General features: G+C 52.5%; 4 protein-coding genes across 4 annotated transcripts; 2 read left to right on the top strand and 2 right to left on the bottom strand.

Annotated features, from left to right (window-relative positions):
• Positions 1 to 19: 19 nt before the first annotated feature.
• On the bottom strand, positions 20 to 1,915 carry AYL99_03396 (hypothetical protein; the record flags this gene model as incomplete). The annotated part of the gene is made up of 1 exon (XM_018834912.1): positions 20 to 1,915. One exon carries the CDS (start codon positions 1,913 to 1,915, stop codon positions 20 to 22), a length of 1,896 nt encoding a protein of 631 aa, XP_018694562.1.
• A 6,199-nt stretch (positions 1,916 to 8,114) lies between these two features.
• Positions 8,115 to 9,923, bottom strand: AYL99_03395 (hypothetical protein; the record flags this gene model as incomplete). Its single annotated transcript, XM_018834911.1, has 3 exons — positions 8,115 to 9,207; positions 9,256 to 9,605; positions 9,657 to 9,923. 3 exons carry the CDS (start codon positions 9,921 to 9,923, stop codon positions 8,115 to 8,117), a joined length of 1,710 nt encoding a protein of 569 aa, XP_018694561.1.
• A 2,277-nt stretch (positions 9,924 to 12,200) lies between these two features.
• AYL99_03394 (hypothetical protein) lies at positions 12,201 to 12,614 on the top strand (the record flags this gene model as incomplete). Its single annotated transcript, XM_018834910.1, has 1 exon — positions 12,201 to 12,614. One exon carries the CDS (start codon positions 12,201 to 12,203, stop codon positions 12,612 to 12,614), a length of 414 nt encoding a protein of 137 aa, XP_018694560.1.
• Positions 12,615 to 14,515: 1,901 nt separating this feature from the next.
• AYL99_03393 (hypothetical protein) lies at positions 14,516 to 17,251 on the top strand (the record flags this gene model as incomplete). The annotated part of the gene is made up of 1 exon (XM_018834909.1): positions 14,516 to 17,251. One exon carries the CDS (start codon positions 14,516 to 14,518, stop codon positions 17,249 to 17,251), a length of 2,736 nt encoding a protein of 911 aa, XP_018694559.1.
• Between the last annotated feature and the right edge of the window lie 42 nt (positions 17,252 to 17,293).

Genomic DNA, 17,293 nt, shown 5'->3' with positions numbered 1-17,293 from the left:
GAAGGTGATGCTCAAAGAATTACAAATGGAAGTTGTGCCAACCTCCAACCCACTCAAGTTCATCCTCGTCTGTCGAGGGTGAATCCGACACCCGCTGTTGCCGCCAATCTTGATCCAGGTACGCTGGACGAGCCTTGGGTCGGCTGTCGCGGCGATGCCACGGATTTGGATGGTGGTGTGGATCATGTCCCAACCCAGTCGTGGGCTTCCTGCGTGATCCAGTCGTCATCGATCGTTTCTTGAAAGTCCAAGTCTGCGTGTCTGATTCCGTCTGGTAGTTCCGTCTCTTGTCACCCAACGCCGCCCACTTATCCACCGCACTTTGTTTGGGTGAATGTCGGGGGGTGCGTGCACGCCATGCGAAAATGTCGTTCTCATTTGCCCCATGGCTCGCCTTGATCGGTGATGTCGGCTTGGGCGTTCGGCTGCGACGCGCGTTGCTCGAGGAACGGCTCTTGGACTCGGTGAGCACTCCCGGAGGCACTGGGAGACGCTTTTGACTATCTTGACTCCAGCTTCGAGAATTCTGCTCACGTCGCAGCTTCAGCTCAGCCTCACGTTCCCACTCCTCCTCATCTTCCTCGAACATATCACTCCAACTTTTGGCCACCGTGTCATTCTGCTTCTTTCCAAAGACAGACGACATGGTGGGAATAGGTCGGGAGGCACGCGTTGGCAACGAGTTGGGGATAGGTACAGGGTCTGGCTGAGGAGGGTTGCGGGCAGCAGACCGTCGCAGCGTCATGGATTTGAAAGACCCATAGGCCGAGTCGAAGATCGAGGTCAGAGAAGGCGTCGTGCCATGGCCGGAGTACCAGGACTCCCCAAGCTTGAGGCTCTTGTCCGACTCGAAGAGATCCTCTTCGTATAAGTCGGGGATAGAATCCAGCTGCTGCTTTAGAGGACTGGCGTGCAAAGCCTTAGCCCAAGGGAAGGAGTCGCCATCCATCTGAGGGCTTTGAATTGACGGGGTCCGCAGAGGCTCGCGATTGGCACTGGCCCGAACAACATCTCGTTCTTCTGAACAGAAAAAGTCATCAAAGGATTCGTCCTCGGTGGTAAAGGCAATGGCACGGAGAACAGCTTGCTTGACAGCTTCCAGGTCCCGTTTGGCAGGGTCCAAAGCCATGGCCACAGACAGGATCTCAAAGGTATCCTGCGACATGCTCGGAAAGATGTCGAACAGAGACTGGCGGTCTCGACGATAGTCGGCAAATAGGATGTCCGATTCCGTGGGTGTAACAAAGGGATTCCTAGCGAAAAGGACGTTGAGCAAACAGATGCCGATAGACCAGATATCTGCCTTGGCCGGCGAGTAGCCCGTGCCAGCAGGATCATATTGTTCTGGAGCCATGTAGCGATCGCTTCCAACGCAAGACTCATAAGACCAGAGGCTCCTGGTCGCCAATCCGAAGTCCCCCAGTTTGACGGAGCCATCTTGGGTCAAAAAGATGTTCTCAGGCTTGATGTCTCGGTGAAAGAGGCCGTTGGCGTGCATATGTTGTACGGCACTGATCAACTGCAGCATGAAACGTCGGACATGCTCGGTCTGGACAGGACCCCGATTGAGGCGGATCGCCTCATACAGGTCACCTTGAGAACAGTATTCCAGAACCAGGTAGGTGTGAGCGTCAGTCTCAAAGTGGTGCACGAGGTTCACCAGATGGTCGTGCTGCTTTAGAATTGCATGACACGCAAGCTCTTCGGTCCCTTCGTCTGTGGTTGGCACCTGGGTAGACTTGGCGGCAACAGAAGGCTTGGTCAAGCATTTGATGGCCACGTTCTGCCGGGTCAGGATGTCCTCGGCCAAGAAGACCATGCCGAAGGAACCATGATTGAGGGGAGCAATGGTCTTGAAACGGCCATCCAGAAGCTGGTCCTTGTGGAATTCACTTTTCATGCACTCCATCGTCATATTGATGGTGTCAGGGACGGTGTGAGCCGATATATCTCTGATGATGCTTTGTGCAGTCTTATCCTTTGGGAATGAAGTGACAGGAACTTTTGTTGGCTGAATAGCGACGCGTAATATGATCCGGGAGGACTTTGTACAACAGTATAGACAGGAACGGAATTGCAATGCAGACGCAGTGTGGAGGAGCAGATACGCTCAGGAGGAAACGTCGAGTATAGGAACTGGAACCCGGACACCAAGCATAGATCCGCCTTGTAGCTTCAATCTTCAATCTTCAATCTCCCCCTTATCATGTGTAGAAAACGCCCAGTCGAGAAGGACACCGCGGAACTCCTTGTCGTTCGTGTAAGGTCAGAGGCTCATAGAGGTGATATATAGGTCGTAACGTAAAACAAAAGGAAAAGCTGATCGCTGACGCAGAGCCTGCTGGGCTCGTTGTGCAGTCGAACGAGCAGTGGCGTAAAGAGCGTCAGTTTATTGTGTCATGGTCGAGAGAAGTTGTGGGACTGGTTCCGGCAGAAGAGCCAAAGAATGCGAGTGAAGAAGTAGAGGAGACTGATAGTCGAAGAAGTAGTAGAGATTTGACAGAGAGAATAGTGAGTTGGTGGAGCTGGTCCCAGGTGGTTGAGGGTGTAGCTGTGTCACGACTTGTCGAGTTCAGATGCCTGTCGACAGGCAGCCACAGGGTTTTGTCGCCACGTAGGACGCTGGTGACCGGATCAGGAAGAAGAGAATGATGAGAGAATGAACTCGGGATGCTGCAGTCTTGACTCAAAGCGAAGCTGCACCCCTTTGTCTGAAGTTTATTGTGGTGTGGGTTGAGCGTGACTTCACCTGACTTTGACCCAGTTGACACCCGCAACAATGATGCACCAACTAAGCCGAATGCGAAGGGAAGGCGAGACTCGACAGATTGGATGCTCAAATAGCCCTAATATCCCAGGCAGATCGAGGAGCAACTCAACGGTATAGCAGGATTATAGATACAGTTGTGATGGGGGTGGTTCGAGCTCAATGCTAGGCGTGGTGGGGAGTCGAGGACCGGCGGGGGTGAGAGGTCGCCGGGCGACAGCGATGAATGCTGGCGAGCAGAGAAGGAACGTCTTCGAGACGGAAGGGTGAGAAGGAGAGACACGGCCAGGTGTTGAGTTGTAGGTGACAGGGAGAGAAGAACGAACACTCGTGAGGGCTTTCGATTTCACATTGCAGGGTGGTCGATCTGGAGGTCGAGGTTGTAGGGGCAAAGGTAAACAGTGAGACGAAGATGGCTGAGTTATGGTTATGAAGCAGAAGTCCACAGGTGCGGCGGTCGAGTTGGCGGTGACGGGTGGCTCCTACAGCTTGGCCATGTCCGGTGCCTGGGAATGGTGCATTCTGGGGCCAGCCGAGCAGTGGGCACACCACTCTTACGGAGCGCCCTCACAGCCTAACTTTGAACAGGCGGCATGAGGGCTACGGGCTACGAGCTACGGGCAACGGCGAAAACTGCCCACCAGTGCCTGCCCCAACAAATGACGCTGGCGAAGTCAATGGAACCGGCCGGCAACTGCAGGGCCAGCCAAGGACGAATCACGCCCGGCCGGGTGGGGAGCCTGCCATTGTGCCTGCGCCTGTGAGGGTGGCCCACTGCTGGAAAGACGGGTGCAGGGGCTAGTCCACTTCGGCACTGGCGGCTTCTGCACCAGCAACACCTCGCAATTTCCTGCTAGCGCGTGACCCGTTTTTCTTCTGGCCCTCGCTGGACTGTCGATGGCCTTCTCTGCCTGTCCTCGTGCTCATCTCTACGCTTGAAGGTTTGAAGGCTTGACGAAGCAATGCCGCCACCCACTGCCCTCTCTTTTTTTGTCTCACCCACCCTGACGCTCTCCACGTCCTCCCAAGTCATCCAGACCCAGCGGCAGGTCCCCAGACACTACAGATCAGGTGCAAGCCAGACGAAGCGCTCCCTTTTTGAACTCCCTCCTTACCCGCTTTCGGTTCATGGCTTCGTCTCCCTCCAACCAATAGTCACGCCACAGCCATCAAGAGCCCTGACCAGAAAATGACCGCCGCCCGGTAGCGGACACTCCCACCATGACCAGTGACCATAGGGCCAGAGGCAAAAAAAAGAGGACACTTTGCCAGTACATACAATAATAATAATGAACACAATATGGAGTATTCTAATTACGAATCTCGGGTCCAGAGGGAGCACGAGCTCCCGAAGGCTTCCATCCCCCTTTGTCATGAAGAATTTATTTTGCCTCCATAACTCGACTCTACTGACCCACGTCATGGACGACATATCCGGGTACATACAACAGTTGCTCCCGAGTCCCGTGGCACTATCCTTTGTGATAGGGTAATGCGACAGCTGCCTCACGCAACGCATCGAAACCGGACCTCCGATTTTCAGGAGCCCTGCATTGATTTCAGGAGCTGACACGTCAAGGATAGCTAATTAATGGGCCTGTACGGTTGAGGGGAAGAGTGATGAAAATCTCTCACTTGGTCCTGAGGGTTGCTGCTCGATGCTCTCCAGGCTGAGTCAACCTTACGAGTTCTCTTAGCAGCTCCCGTTCAAAGCCCAAGTGACCTTGGATGGTGGAAGCTTACCCCGCAAAACTCGGGATCCTGGACTGATGGTAACAGGTTCGTCGCCGGCCATGAACCACCATTTTCTAAGACCAGGATGCCTTCCCATGCCTTGTCACCGGCATACATGTCGTTGTTCTCTGTAATGTCCTTCGGCGTACAATGCAGAACTGAGGCGCAAGGTGCTTCGTACTCTCTCCTTGTACAATTCTTGCAGCCACACTCGACGAGCTGAGGTCATGTGATTGTAACCATTCGCATCGCAAAGGCCCACTTAGACGGCCCCAAGAAGGATCCAAGTAAGGAGGTGTATCCCTATGCTTCGACCAAGTTCCAAAGGTTTCCAAGCATTCAAGTTCTGGGTGCTCTATCCAGCAAATCTTGTCCCGGATTGGAGCTGTCAAAAACCTGCCAACAACAGTGGCATGTTTATCTGATCGGCAGTTTGTCCTCCAAGCGACATTAAGCTTACGAAACATAGATCCAATGATGTCCCAGAGAAAACAGGGGATGACCACGTGAAATGATAAGCAACTATTGGCAGATGCTGGGTTTGAGGTCTCGCAGGGTCATCTCGGATAACCACGAAGCACTGACCCTGGAGGTTTCGGCATTACCATTGAGACGCCTTGCTGATGTTTCAGCCAGACGTGGTTTGATAGGTAAGATATCGACAGGACAAGAGACCCAATTTCTTGACAGACAGAGCATTCATCGTCAATGCAGTGTCAATCGACCGTGCTGTAAATTACACAGACCAGCAAGTCACCGTATCTCGATCAGTGACCAACAAAAGACAGATCCGACTGCTATTCGATACTGGCCATTTTACCAAAAAGTCGGTGAAAAGGCAGTGCAATTTCAACCCCCTTCAAAGGCCCTTCCAGTGGCACTCTGGGGCTGTTACAGTGCCTGTGTTGGAGCAGTCTAATGCAGCCAGCGGGCACTTGAGATGCAGAAACCTGCATAAGCTCAGCAGAGTGTTTCTCCATTCTTCCTCCGCTTCGATTTGGGCTGGGCGACTGCCGATGAAGGGCTCCAGGCCTGTTTGGATGCTGGCGCCTCGGGAGGAAGGCCAAGTCATCTAGAGCTGATTGGCGCCAACGGAGAAATGACATTCGCCACCCATTGGCAAAGTCCCACGAGCATCCAGTTATCGACCAGCCTGCAACAATGCCATGGCTGTTGCCAATGCCGTTGTTGTTGTCGTCGCCCTGCACTAGGCAAATCCAGCCGCCCGAAGCTTTGAAGCTTCCATTATTGGTCTGTCACACTATCGAACGCTCTGCATTGGCCAGCGTCGGGCCGAAGCAACAACTTGCAGCTCTGGAGACTGGTGCCCCTCCCCGACCGCGTCACTCCACCAGGCCGTCGATCTCGACCTGAAAATCTTTGGCTATGAAGTTCGCGTTGAGAGCCGGTCCACTGAGCAAAGCGTCTGCTCTGACAGCCATCATGACAACCGTGGCACCTCAAGAGGAGTTGGGCTACACAAGCCTTCGTCTGGAGTATGACTGACACGTTGTCGACGAGGTTGCCCCCAATCTGTTGGCATGAGGACGAGGAATTCCCCGGCTGCTTGACGCCCATGGCTTTTGCTACAGGTGTTGACGTTGCAATCCTCCCCTGCTTGTTATTCGATATACTGCGTAGAGCCACTCTCCACCACTACTTGTGCCACGGTCCGGCTCTATAAAATGATTGCCCCATAACTACGACCAATACTCTGAATGTTTGCCAGCGCAACCAATCTTCTTAGCACTGCTGCACTACTTTTCGACCACAACGATTCCACTTCTTCGGTGGCTCCACGCCTTCTGTGTTGGTCTCTCATGCGTGCTAATACTGCATTGCATTGGCGGTCACAAGGGGCAGGAAGCCCAACCTGAAGCACTTCCATTCAGATCGTTCTACGGTAGGTTTTCGAGATCTTCCAAACCCCTAGTCCAGAATATGGGGAGCTGTAGTCTGGTAAGTCCATAAGCGAACCCACCCGGCGGCTGTTCCCATACACCATCCGTTTTCTAGTGCTTCCTGCTCTAAGATGGCGGTATATACACCGCTATATTGCAATTTCTTCCACCTTCAAGATGCGCTGGTCGATTCCTTTCTCTCTGCCGAAACTCAGTAAGTTTTGCGTTGGTGCTGCAGAATGCATGAACGATATCAAGGTGGCTGGACGGCAGATCTCGATTGCATACGAGTTCCTGTGCTTATTGGTGGAGCACGTTGACCGTAGTCGCACATTCAAAATTTCAACGAAAAATCAAAGAAAAACGAAGAAAAGAAGGAAAGAAAAAAAGGCTGGCGGCATTGTCTGCACGCGACGCGAGGATCGTGTGTTGATCTTTAACTTTTTCGATCCATGTTTTCCAACAGCCCGTTTCCAGGTGCACATATTCACATGTGCCCAGACGATGGAACGGAATTCGCATACCATGGGGTGGCAAGTCCGTGAATCGCCTTTCTTACGGTGAGAGACAGCTGGGATTTCATCTCATCCGCAGATGGGAGACCGTCTAACTCCCATGCTGCGTCCTTCTATCCCATTGTCACCTTGCGAGGGAGGGATCTCGAAGCCCTCCGTTATCCACAACCATGGGGATGCGAAGACTTCTGTATGAGCTCACCAGCGTTCAGTAAAGGGTTGGCTGCATCTCAGGTTTCGGCTTGCCCGTCTTTCCTTCCCCTCGACCTGCAGTCCTGTGATCGGGACAGCTTCACATTGCGCAGATATTCAGTTCGCTTGACACATCTCTATGACTTGAGGGGACTTTGACAGATGTTCTGCGAATCGATCGATTTCTTATGGATGACCAATGGATCGCGCCCCAAGCATTGCCTTTTGCCGTCTCGGAGCGAGTCGCCTTGCCCCTGTTCGGATCTACCACAACGTGGGTGAGTCGTGGATCAATCGAGTATTGCGGCGGGCAGGTCTCGCCAATTGCTCTTCCTGTGGCTCTCGACATCGGGATATCTGTGCTTCAAGACTACGCACAAGGCAGATTTCTGAAAATCTTTGTTGGTCCTGGATTGACACAGGTCGGACATCTAGAATGGCGAGCGTCATGGGGGTCTCCTCGTCGAGCGGACGTTTTACTACTCTCATATCCGCCACTTTGCACAACCATAGGCGCCTTGGTGCGTTTGCGCGGAACGCTATGGATATAATCAATTTTGACAGTCTTCCATTGCCCCTTTGAGAACGAGGTCGAATGCTCCCTTTATTCCCTTTATCTTCATGGTAGTCCACACAACACATTATGGTCATACATGTTATATACTACTCTACACATATAGCTCTTTCACATGAGCTCTTCCTACTCGATTCTATCAGCTTCGGGTTTCCTACTATCCAGATGCTCGTTTCAATAGTCCGCCTGGTCTGTGTAGGAGAGGAAATGTAATGTACAAGGGGGAACGATCCGGTCCCGTCTTCCGAAGAGTTTTCCTGTGTGATATATTCAGACGTGGGGGCAACGTTGTATAGTCATCGCGTCAAGTTGTGTGGGATACCAGGGTCTTTTTGGTTCTTTGACTGCACTGTATAGCTGTTCGCGGGCGCTCCGAAAACTCTGCTCCCGCTTTCCGTTCTTTGAAGAGCTCCCTTCCGTAGTATGAGCGTTTATAGAGCACCTCCCAGGGCTTCAACCAGCCAAAGTGCCAGTCGCACCTTCAAGCCTACCCTCCGATCGATTTTGGCGAGATCGTCCTGCGTTGCGACTGTAGCATCTTTCTGTAGATTTTCCGTCTCTTCTTTGAGTCTTCGTTTGAGCCCTTCGTCGCCGGTGAGAATCATTGCTCCAATTTCCAGGTCAAGGCTGTAGCTCCTTTTCGTGTAGTTGCTGCTCCCCACCACCGTGATGCTCGGTCCCGGCTCTTCGACAGCTTGTCCCTCAGCGCCCAGTTGAGGTGGGAGAGTCACCCATAGCCCCTTGGCGTGGTAGGTCATTCCACCGGGTTCACCGACTGTGCCTTTTCTCCACTCCTTGAGCTGAATCACGTCTTCTTTGCCGGCATTATAGACTGTACGCAGGAAGCGTCGAGAAAGGAGGGTATACGCTGCTGGTAGCATCCCGCTTACTCCAGGGCTGCCGTAGAAGCCGTTGGCCCACGGCGATGCGGTGATCACTGTGCATACCTTCTCGAAAGCTTTGATGTCTGGTTTCAGTGCCGACGGACTCTCCGGGGCGGCAGCTATAAGGAGTTTGCAGATGTCTGGGTCAATGTTGAAATATCCGGCCGTGAATATCCACGTCGACTTGTGTAGTCTATCATCCTCGGCCAGGTTGGTGAGCAGTTTAGTGATTGCAGGCTTCTCGGTGGAGGTGTATTGTGCAAACTCATAGTCGAGCACAGCCACATTCTTGGGGGGTCCAAGGAGGACATCGAACTGAGCCAGCGGGTAGACAAATGTCTTTTGCTGAGTGAATTCGACGGGAAACATCTTTTGTCTAGCCTTCTTGTGGATTAATGGTTCAAGTGTTTCTTTAGCGTATGCTTTGAATCTCTTAGTATGCCACAAAGGATCGGGATACCCTCGATCATGGGGGCTTAGCAGCTCGAAGCCGCCAGGACGCTCCTCGGAGGGGACGAGGTGGTACGACAGATCACAAACAGCTTCGTGAATAGCGCCGTAGAAATCCGTGAGCTCTTTAGAGGAGAAAATGTGGTAACGGTCTAGACGGTTGGTAAAGTAGTCATTAGACAAATTCGCGCTGGTTGAGTTAGAATAATGGCAAAAACTGTAGCGAAGAGCCACATACCCTGAGAGCATGATTTCGTCGTCAAAGCCATAGAGTTTCATGTGTTGCAAACCCCATCCTTCGTTTATCCGCTTGGGCATGTACTTCTTCTTCCACCCATTCAAATTTGGCGTGTGAAACATGGAGATCCGAACCCGGTCGCCGAATTGGACGATCAACGGTGCGAGGAGAGTGGCACATGATGGATTGGGATCCTCCCGAGTGCCTCGAAGTGCATCGGTTAGGATCGAGATCTCGAGGTTCGGGTTGTTCACCAACGCTTCCTTGAGCGTCTCGATGAGCTCGTGCTCGGTTTTGCCAATGTACAATGTGGAAAGATATATCCGTCGTTTTGCTCCTTTTATCTTGGCCTGCAGCACACCTTAGCTGGCCGCTTTCCCACAAGCGCCTTATGTGTCTACCTTCAGGGTGTCGTAGAAAGCGGTTGGAGAGTCGAGGATCTGGATATTGTCCGGGTCAATCTCGAACCGGGGTGCGACATGGTCAAGCTGAGTGGCAACCCCCGCAATGGGATGTGCCGTTGGAGCAGGGCCATTGCTGACTGCCGACGAGGAAGACGAGGAAAAGCGTCGTGAGACGAACTTCGTCGCCTGCGCACGATGAATGCAAGCTCTGGTTGTTCGACTGCAGCTGCGAAGGGCGTGCAATCCGCAGTTCCTGGCGAACATGTCCGTCCAAAGTAATGGATGCACACAGCCTGTCACCTTGCGTGCAGCTGCGACCGCTCCATCGGGCACGTCCCAAGCTCCAGGTTGACTCGCTGATGGCTGATGGGCTGATCTACCAACGCGTGCTTCACCATATGCCCGATAATTATTTCTTGCCGTGTCTCCAGCGACGTCATAGCTTGGCGGCTCATTTCTTACCTCCTCGAGAACTCACCTTCCCATCACCCTCCTGACACCTTCCACACACCTGGCTACTCGATTTTCCTGTCGCCCTTGCCCGAGACGGTCCCGAGATATGTCTGCATGACGGGGCACAGGGGGTATGGTCCATTTTTGAGTCTCCCGGAATAGGGTCTACCGTTGGCCTTCCCTGCGACTCACCCCTAGAGAGACTCTATCGTGGAGCATAAGATGGTGCCTCGTCCGGGGTCGAAGCTGGCTGGCCGCCAAATTCTCCCTCGCAAGCAATCCTCTGCACCTGCCCGTTGGCTCGTGCCCATTCCCGTCCGAACCCTGAGACGACCATGACTTTGTCCACCACTTCTCTTCCCGCCTCTAGCACCAACTGCTCCCTCAGCCGCCATGGGCGGAGAAAAGATTCCCGTAGACGAATTATGGGTTCATGCTGAGGCAAATGGTTATAGAGGAGGAGCACACGAAGAAGTTGATATGCTGATCACTTTCAGGGGACACGACGAACCTTAGCCCTCCGAGGGATCGTTGTCAACAAGCACTGACCGAAACACAATTTCGCAGTTCGAGACCTGACCCGTGTCCCCTTGTGCTGTGGACGTACGATTACCTGACTTTATCCACGAGCCGTACCGGGTTCAAACCACGTTCCTGTGACACATCTACTGCTGGACCGGGGCCCGGATCAGCGCCTTCTTTACTGTCGGACTACGGCACAAGGGATGCTTCCCGGTTGGTCCTTACTCGACATTTAACCTGATAGTATACCTTTAACAACGAAGGTGGGTGATATCTGTGAGCAGTGACGAGGTAGGGCACCGTGCCTGGAGGCCAGGAAGGCCTCGAGTGGCCGTTTGTCCTGTGGCTGTTTGTCCTGGGACAAAGAGATCTCCAGGACATTCCATCCAGGCTGGTGAGGCTAGGGGGGGTCACAGGACGTCCGCCGTGGCAGGACGCCTGTCCCACATGCTCTGGCCCATATCTGGTGTCTCAAGGTATTGTTTCTCCTGTCACTGAGAAGGATCCTGACCTGCCAGGCGTTCCAAGAAATACGAGCTAGGATGCTATCAATTCTAGGACCACAACTCCTAGCATTTTCAGTAGCCCCAAGCTAACCCGCCACAATAATCACAAAGGCCCCGGTTGCCTCAGATTTGTACCCGTATCTAATGTAGTCAAACTTCTCTGTCATGACTCTCTTGGATGGCCCCGGCGGCACGATTCCCAGGCCAAGCCCCATTAGGTGCTGGTGCTCCCCTTCTCAATTTACTGGCCCCTCGTCTTCTCGACGTCTATCACATCCCCATGAGCTAGAAGCGGGGTCAGAAAGCATCACCTTCGCCGATTATAGAACGCTCTAACTGGCGTTGCCAAAGAACAGCATGGCAAGCAGAAAGCCCGGGTCAAAGTATCTGTATCATGCAGCAGTGTGCCAATCACCAGGTAGTGAGCAAGAAGCGAGGCTCAGAACAGGAAGCACTTGAATGACAACACATACCTGCACCTGTTGTGCAACCGAACACAAGATCTAGAAGCAAGGGGATGCCATTTGCTACTAAAGGCCAGTGATGTGCGAAGTGTCCAGAATCTGTGCTTCAACTCATGATCCATAACTTGTACTTTCTAACTGCTTGACCGTTTGATAGATTCGGCCATAGCACTTCTTGCCTGTCTCCTCCCCGTTCTTAAGAACGTAGAGGATGTCGTCCCTCACACACATATCCAGCACTACGCCAGATGTGGTCAATGTCAGCTCGGTGTCTGGGGTGCAAAATCTTATCGATGTGTTAGATCTCCCGACGCAGCCTGTCTCTCTGTACTTCAATTTTGAGGGAATTCAGCAAGGGGTCAATGGAAGGATCTCAAAGATGGTTGTGTTCATTCGCCCAAAGTCGACAGTGTACGTCGTTGAGCTTCGCCAACTTGGGAATTTGGCCTTCTGCGTTCCTGGTAGAGACGGACGGACCCTCAAGGCTATTCTGGAATCGGACTGTCCCCAAAGCCTTCTTTGACGTACGTAACACTTCGGCTGCGCTATTCGCCCAACACCAAATTGCTTTGGGCGGGGTCCATGAGGTTCAAATGATGGAACTCGCATCACGACAAGGGGATTTCAACAAGAAATTCGTCGTCGGATGGGACACATGCATCAAGAAAAATGGCAGCGGGCCCTTCAAGTCCCTTGAAAAGGGATATAGGCCATCCTTGCCCCGGTTCGACGCGAGAATCCTACACCTTCCTGTGCTCTGGGATACGTACCACGCCAGGCTTACGGGCGAGGGAATGACCTTCTGGGTCTACATGGTGCGCAAGGCAACTAAACGCCGCGTGAGCGATACGCAAGGTTCGTCCTACGATGAAAAGAACGTCGGAAACGCCTTAGGTCCCTGGTCAAATGACGAGATTGAGAGGGAGTTGCAGGATTGGAACGACGACGTTGTTTCCCAGGCCATGTGGGGCGAAACCTGGGTTGACTACAATTCATTCAAGGTGCTGTAGATACACGGATGGCCCATGCCGCCAGGGGTCTGTGACCGCCCTCGTTGGCACTGAGGCGTCAAATCCGACACCGAATCAACTCACACTACTGCCTCCTAGTAAGTAACCCCTGGTTCTGGGACAAAGAACGATGGAAGACGGGGCCACCGCTGCAATGGAGAAATCTGCCACCCGACCGTTGCAACCCGTTCCACGACCATTCACTTCATTAACGACCGTACGACTAGATACAGAGGAAGAGGCTGCAGCACCCAGGTGTTAGGCATGGTACTATTCAGCCAGGTGACGGAAAGGAGCTTAGGGTGGCTGGCGCCTTGTTTATATCTAATGCGCCGTTGAGTAGCTTTCGGCCGCAAGAGTAATATCTGGTCTTATCAGTGCTTATGATGAAGAAGGGTCTGCGACTTGAAGGACTCACTGATATCCCGGACTTGCCAAACAAGATGGATCTGGCGATAGTGTAGCATACGCTCGTTATAGCCGCGAATCAGATGTTTGAGATGTGGTAACTGGCTGCAACCCCAAAGTCGCTGACAATCATAAGGATCTTCTCATAGTTGTCCATGCAGATGCTCTTCCCGTGGGGACCAGCATGTAATCGTATAAAGAAGCATCCCGGCAAACTCCTCTTTTCAGCTCTTTTCTTCCCTTCTCCCTAACTCACTGCGCAGAAAGTTACACCTACCTTGGTCTCACCAAACGGCTTGCACATCGACATTCTGTGCACCTTGCACTAGATTAGCGCCCTGGGGTATAAACCCGTCCATATCCACAAGATCACTGTCTGATCAGCTTGCAGACAAACCGCCTTGCATCCTCTCCGAGCTCATACGACGCCGTGCATTCGGGCCTTCGAATATTTCATCCCCGATACCTCCCTGCTCCCTCTATCGATTCAAGAATGCCTACCATACAGTCCGGCTGGGCTCGGCAGCCTTTATCTTCGTATCGAGCTGAAAGCATCGACCGAAGAGGGTGGAACAGAAGGCTGCCAGCTCAATTCGTCGACTCCGACAGTCACAACTCGATCACTCTATCCCCTTTGTCACCTAGAGCAGCAGTGCCGGATTGTCCACTGACATAATGTGTTGGATGCTCAAAAAAGGCGGCAAAGGGGCATTGTTTAGTGAGCCTGAGACAGCAGCATGATCAACGTTGGACGGCACTGTATCCATGTCGATCAACAACGATCAGATTTCGCCGTCGGGATCAGAAGTCACTTGAAACAAGATTTCTGTAGTCCTCGACACTTCAGAGTCACAGGACAGACCTCAGCAACTTCATGCATAAATGTGAATGCAGGAGAGTGCCTTGTCCAGATAGAGGGCTTCAGATACCAGGCTTGGGGTGCCTCTGGCACTTCTAATATTACGTATATAGCTGTTCAATTCGAGACAGGATGTAGTGATCCAGACTTCCGTAGGTTTGCTTCTCATTAGGGTGATGAGCACTCTTCCCCTGAACACCGCCCTTGAAATGACTGCTCAACATCGTTGACTCGCTGCGCTCTCGCAATCAATACGCACCGTGCACAAGCGGTCGTGTGGCAAAGCCGGGGGAACTCGGCACTCAGCAGCTCAACGGTAGAGTGCCACAGGCAGGTTGTTGATATAGACCAGTTTATAGACTGTCCAAATGCCGCTTTAGTGGGGCCTTAAGGGGTTCCTATAACTACCACCAGATGTTAAAACAGGCATAGAGCGGCAGCACAACCTAATCTGAAAAAGTCCCTGGCGCTTTCGCTTGTGGACAACATGACCGATTTCCACTTTCTCACTGGAACAGTTGTCGAAGGCGGTGTGTCCGTGGCTAGTCAAGAGATGAGAATGACATGAGCTGCGACAAAAGATCTTTTCAAGGTCTCCGTCTCAAGAAGAAATTTCCAATGGACACCGCTGAAAATGCGATTTCCGGAGCCGGTTTTCCTCCTCTTCGTCACCCTCGCTGCGGGTACCTCGAGTCCAGTCACAACGACATTAACACCCTCTACTTGTCCCTTCCGCACAGTTAACTACATTACTCACAGCCTGCCTCAGCAATGTCTCGCGTCCACCCGGAAAGCCAACATCACTACCACCACGGTCGAGGGCAGCGCCTCTCCCAGCGTAGAACCAGCATTGCCTACATCTTCTGCAACTGACCATTCCCACGGGACTGCCTCTTCATCCGTCCTGTCTCCTGTTCACTCATCATCCACGATTAAATCTTCGGTCCAATCTGTGTATACTGGAGAAGAGCAGTCTGCCTCACGTCCTTCACAGACTGAAGTGCATGGTGCTCCTTCCAGTCCAGGCCACGATGAGTTGGAGGAGGATTCTCCTCTCGAGGATGGGAAATTCCTTTCTTTCGAGGACTGGAAGCGGGAAAATCTCAAAAAGTCGGGTCAATCAGAACATATTGGCAAGGGGCATGGGATCGACGGCCGAGAGCCGCGCAAAAGAGCCGCGTCTCTTCGAGATTCTCTAGATTCTCTGGGGGATGACGCTGAGATAGATTTGGACTTCTCTGGCTTTGTTTCTGATACCCTCGACCCTCCGAACCAAGCCCAACCCAAGGTGCAGCAGGAGATCCGCGACAGCGCCATTGAGATTGAACCGGGACGCGCCCCGAAAGCCGGAGTGAGGAGCAAAGATGCCGGCACGACCTGCAAGGAAAGGTTCAATTATGCCTCTTTTGATTGTGCAGCCAACGTTCTGAAGACCAACCCCGAAGCCAAAAGTGCTTCTGCCGTACTGGGAAATAACAAGGACTCCTACATGCTGAACGAGTGCTCTGCTCAGAACAAATTTTTGATACTGGAATTGTGCGACGACATATCGATCGACACTATTGTGCTGGCAAACTTTGAGTTCTTCAGCTCGACGTTCCATACTTTTCGAGTAAGCGTATCTGACAGGTACCCAGTCAAAGTCGACAAGTGGAAGACTCTAGGCACTTTTGAAGCCCGGAATACACGTGAAGTCCAAGCATTTTTGGTCGAGAACCCGGTCATTTGGGCACGCTATCTGCGCATCGAGTTCCTCACGCATTATGGTAACGAATTCTACTGCCCCGTCAGTCTAGTCAGAGTCCATGGGACGACAATGCTGGAGGAGTACAAGCACGATCTTGAATCAGTCCAGATGGAGGATGAAGGCAAAGCGGAGCAGGAAAGCGCCGAGAATGCAGAAGAGAACGGACTCGTCTCGGAAGCAGTGGCTGAGCAACTCTTGACTGAGACCGATGATGTTGAGGAGCCTGTCGACACCGCTGATCCAACAATTGCATCTGATCCATTCGGGGTGCAAGATCCTCTCCTCAGTCATACTCAACGTCCCCTGGTTGAAGGTAGTCGGGTCGCGGTTTCAACATCTCCTGCTCTTTCGTCTCAGATGCCCAATGACTTGGAAGATCACAATGATGGGCCCAGCACATGTGAGACCACGAAAGACAATGCTAGTATAACTTCCGATCCTCTTGACCCACAAGATATCACACAATCGTCTGATACAGAAGCTGCAAAGCTCAGTACCGATGTCCTGGTATCCAGTTCTTTGAGGGCAAATAACGTCACAACGACGTCAACGGACTGCTCAATCATTACATCCAAATCTGATTCGATCGTCGACTCAACAGCTGCCAATGCTTCATCTTTCCCACCTACCAGCAACAGTTCGAAAGCATCCATGTCCTCGACGCAGCCGTCTCATCCAGCTCCGACGATGCAAGAGTCCTTTTTCAAATCGGTTCAGAAACGTCTGCAAATGCTTGAGTCGAATTCTTCCCTCTCCCTTCAGTACATAGAAGATCAATCTCGTGCCCTCCGGGATGCGTTCCACAAAGTGGAACAGAGACAGCTGGCCAAAACAACTTCTTTCCTCGAACATTTAAACACCACGGTCCTCAACGAGCTCAGAGAATTCCGACAACAGTACGACCAATTGTGGCAGTCTACGGTCATAGAGCTCGAGCTGCAGCGCGAGCGCTACCAACGGGAAAATATTGCCATCAATGCTCGGCTCGGCGTTCTTGCCGACGAAGTCATCTTTCAAAAGCGCATGTCCTTTCTGCAGTTGATTCTCATCTTGATCTGCCTCGGGTTGGTGCTGTTCTCCAAAGGTAACCTGAACAGCTATCTTGAGCTGCCGCTAGTACAAAGTGTTTTGTCGAGATCTCCGAGTACTCGATTCGTGAATGTCTCCAGCCCTGATACACCCTCGCAGAACTCTCCAGTGTCAAGATCGAACTCCGCTGGTCCAGCGCGACGGCGTCTCGGTATTTTAAAGGGCCATCGGCGTTTCCCGTCCGAAGACTCGGTCGACAACACATTGAGTCCATCTGATTTGTACTCGCCACCGACTCCTGTGAGCTTTGGGGATCCTTCATCGGACGGTGACGACAAAGACGACAGTAACCGACTCGGGGATCCCCAATTCGATCCCAGTCTGATCGAACGACCTAGTACGAGCCCACCGGTGCTGGCGGGGGCAGAAATATCCAGCGACTCGGAGCCTAGCACAGGGGTTATGGAGGATTCCATCGATAATGTGCTCAGAAGTACCTCGTCACACGGTATGCAAACGAAGCCTCCTATCCTCCTTGTCGAGGATGCCACGCCTCCTCCGAAACATCTGAAGTGGCAACTGCCAGAGAGCTAGGGGCAGTTTTGCGTCCTCCTGGGCAGCAGAAAAGACCCAGCG

Source organism: Fonsecaea erecta (genome assembly GCF_001651985.1).
Source record: "Fonsecaea erecta strain CBS 125763 chromosome Unknown Scaff3, whole genome shotgun sequence".
NCBI lineage: Eukaryota > Fungi > Ascomycota > Eurotiomycetes > Chaetothyriales > Herpotrichiellaceae > Fonsecaea > Fonsecaea erecta.
Note: the sequence above shows the minus strand (reverse complement) of the source record. Positions and strands in the feature narration are given on the sequence as shown.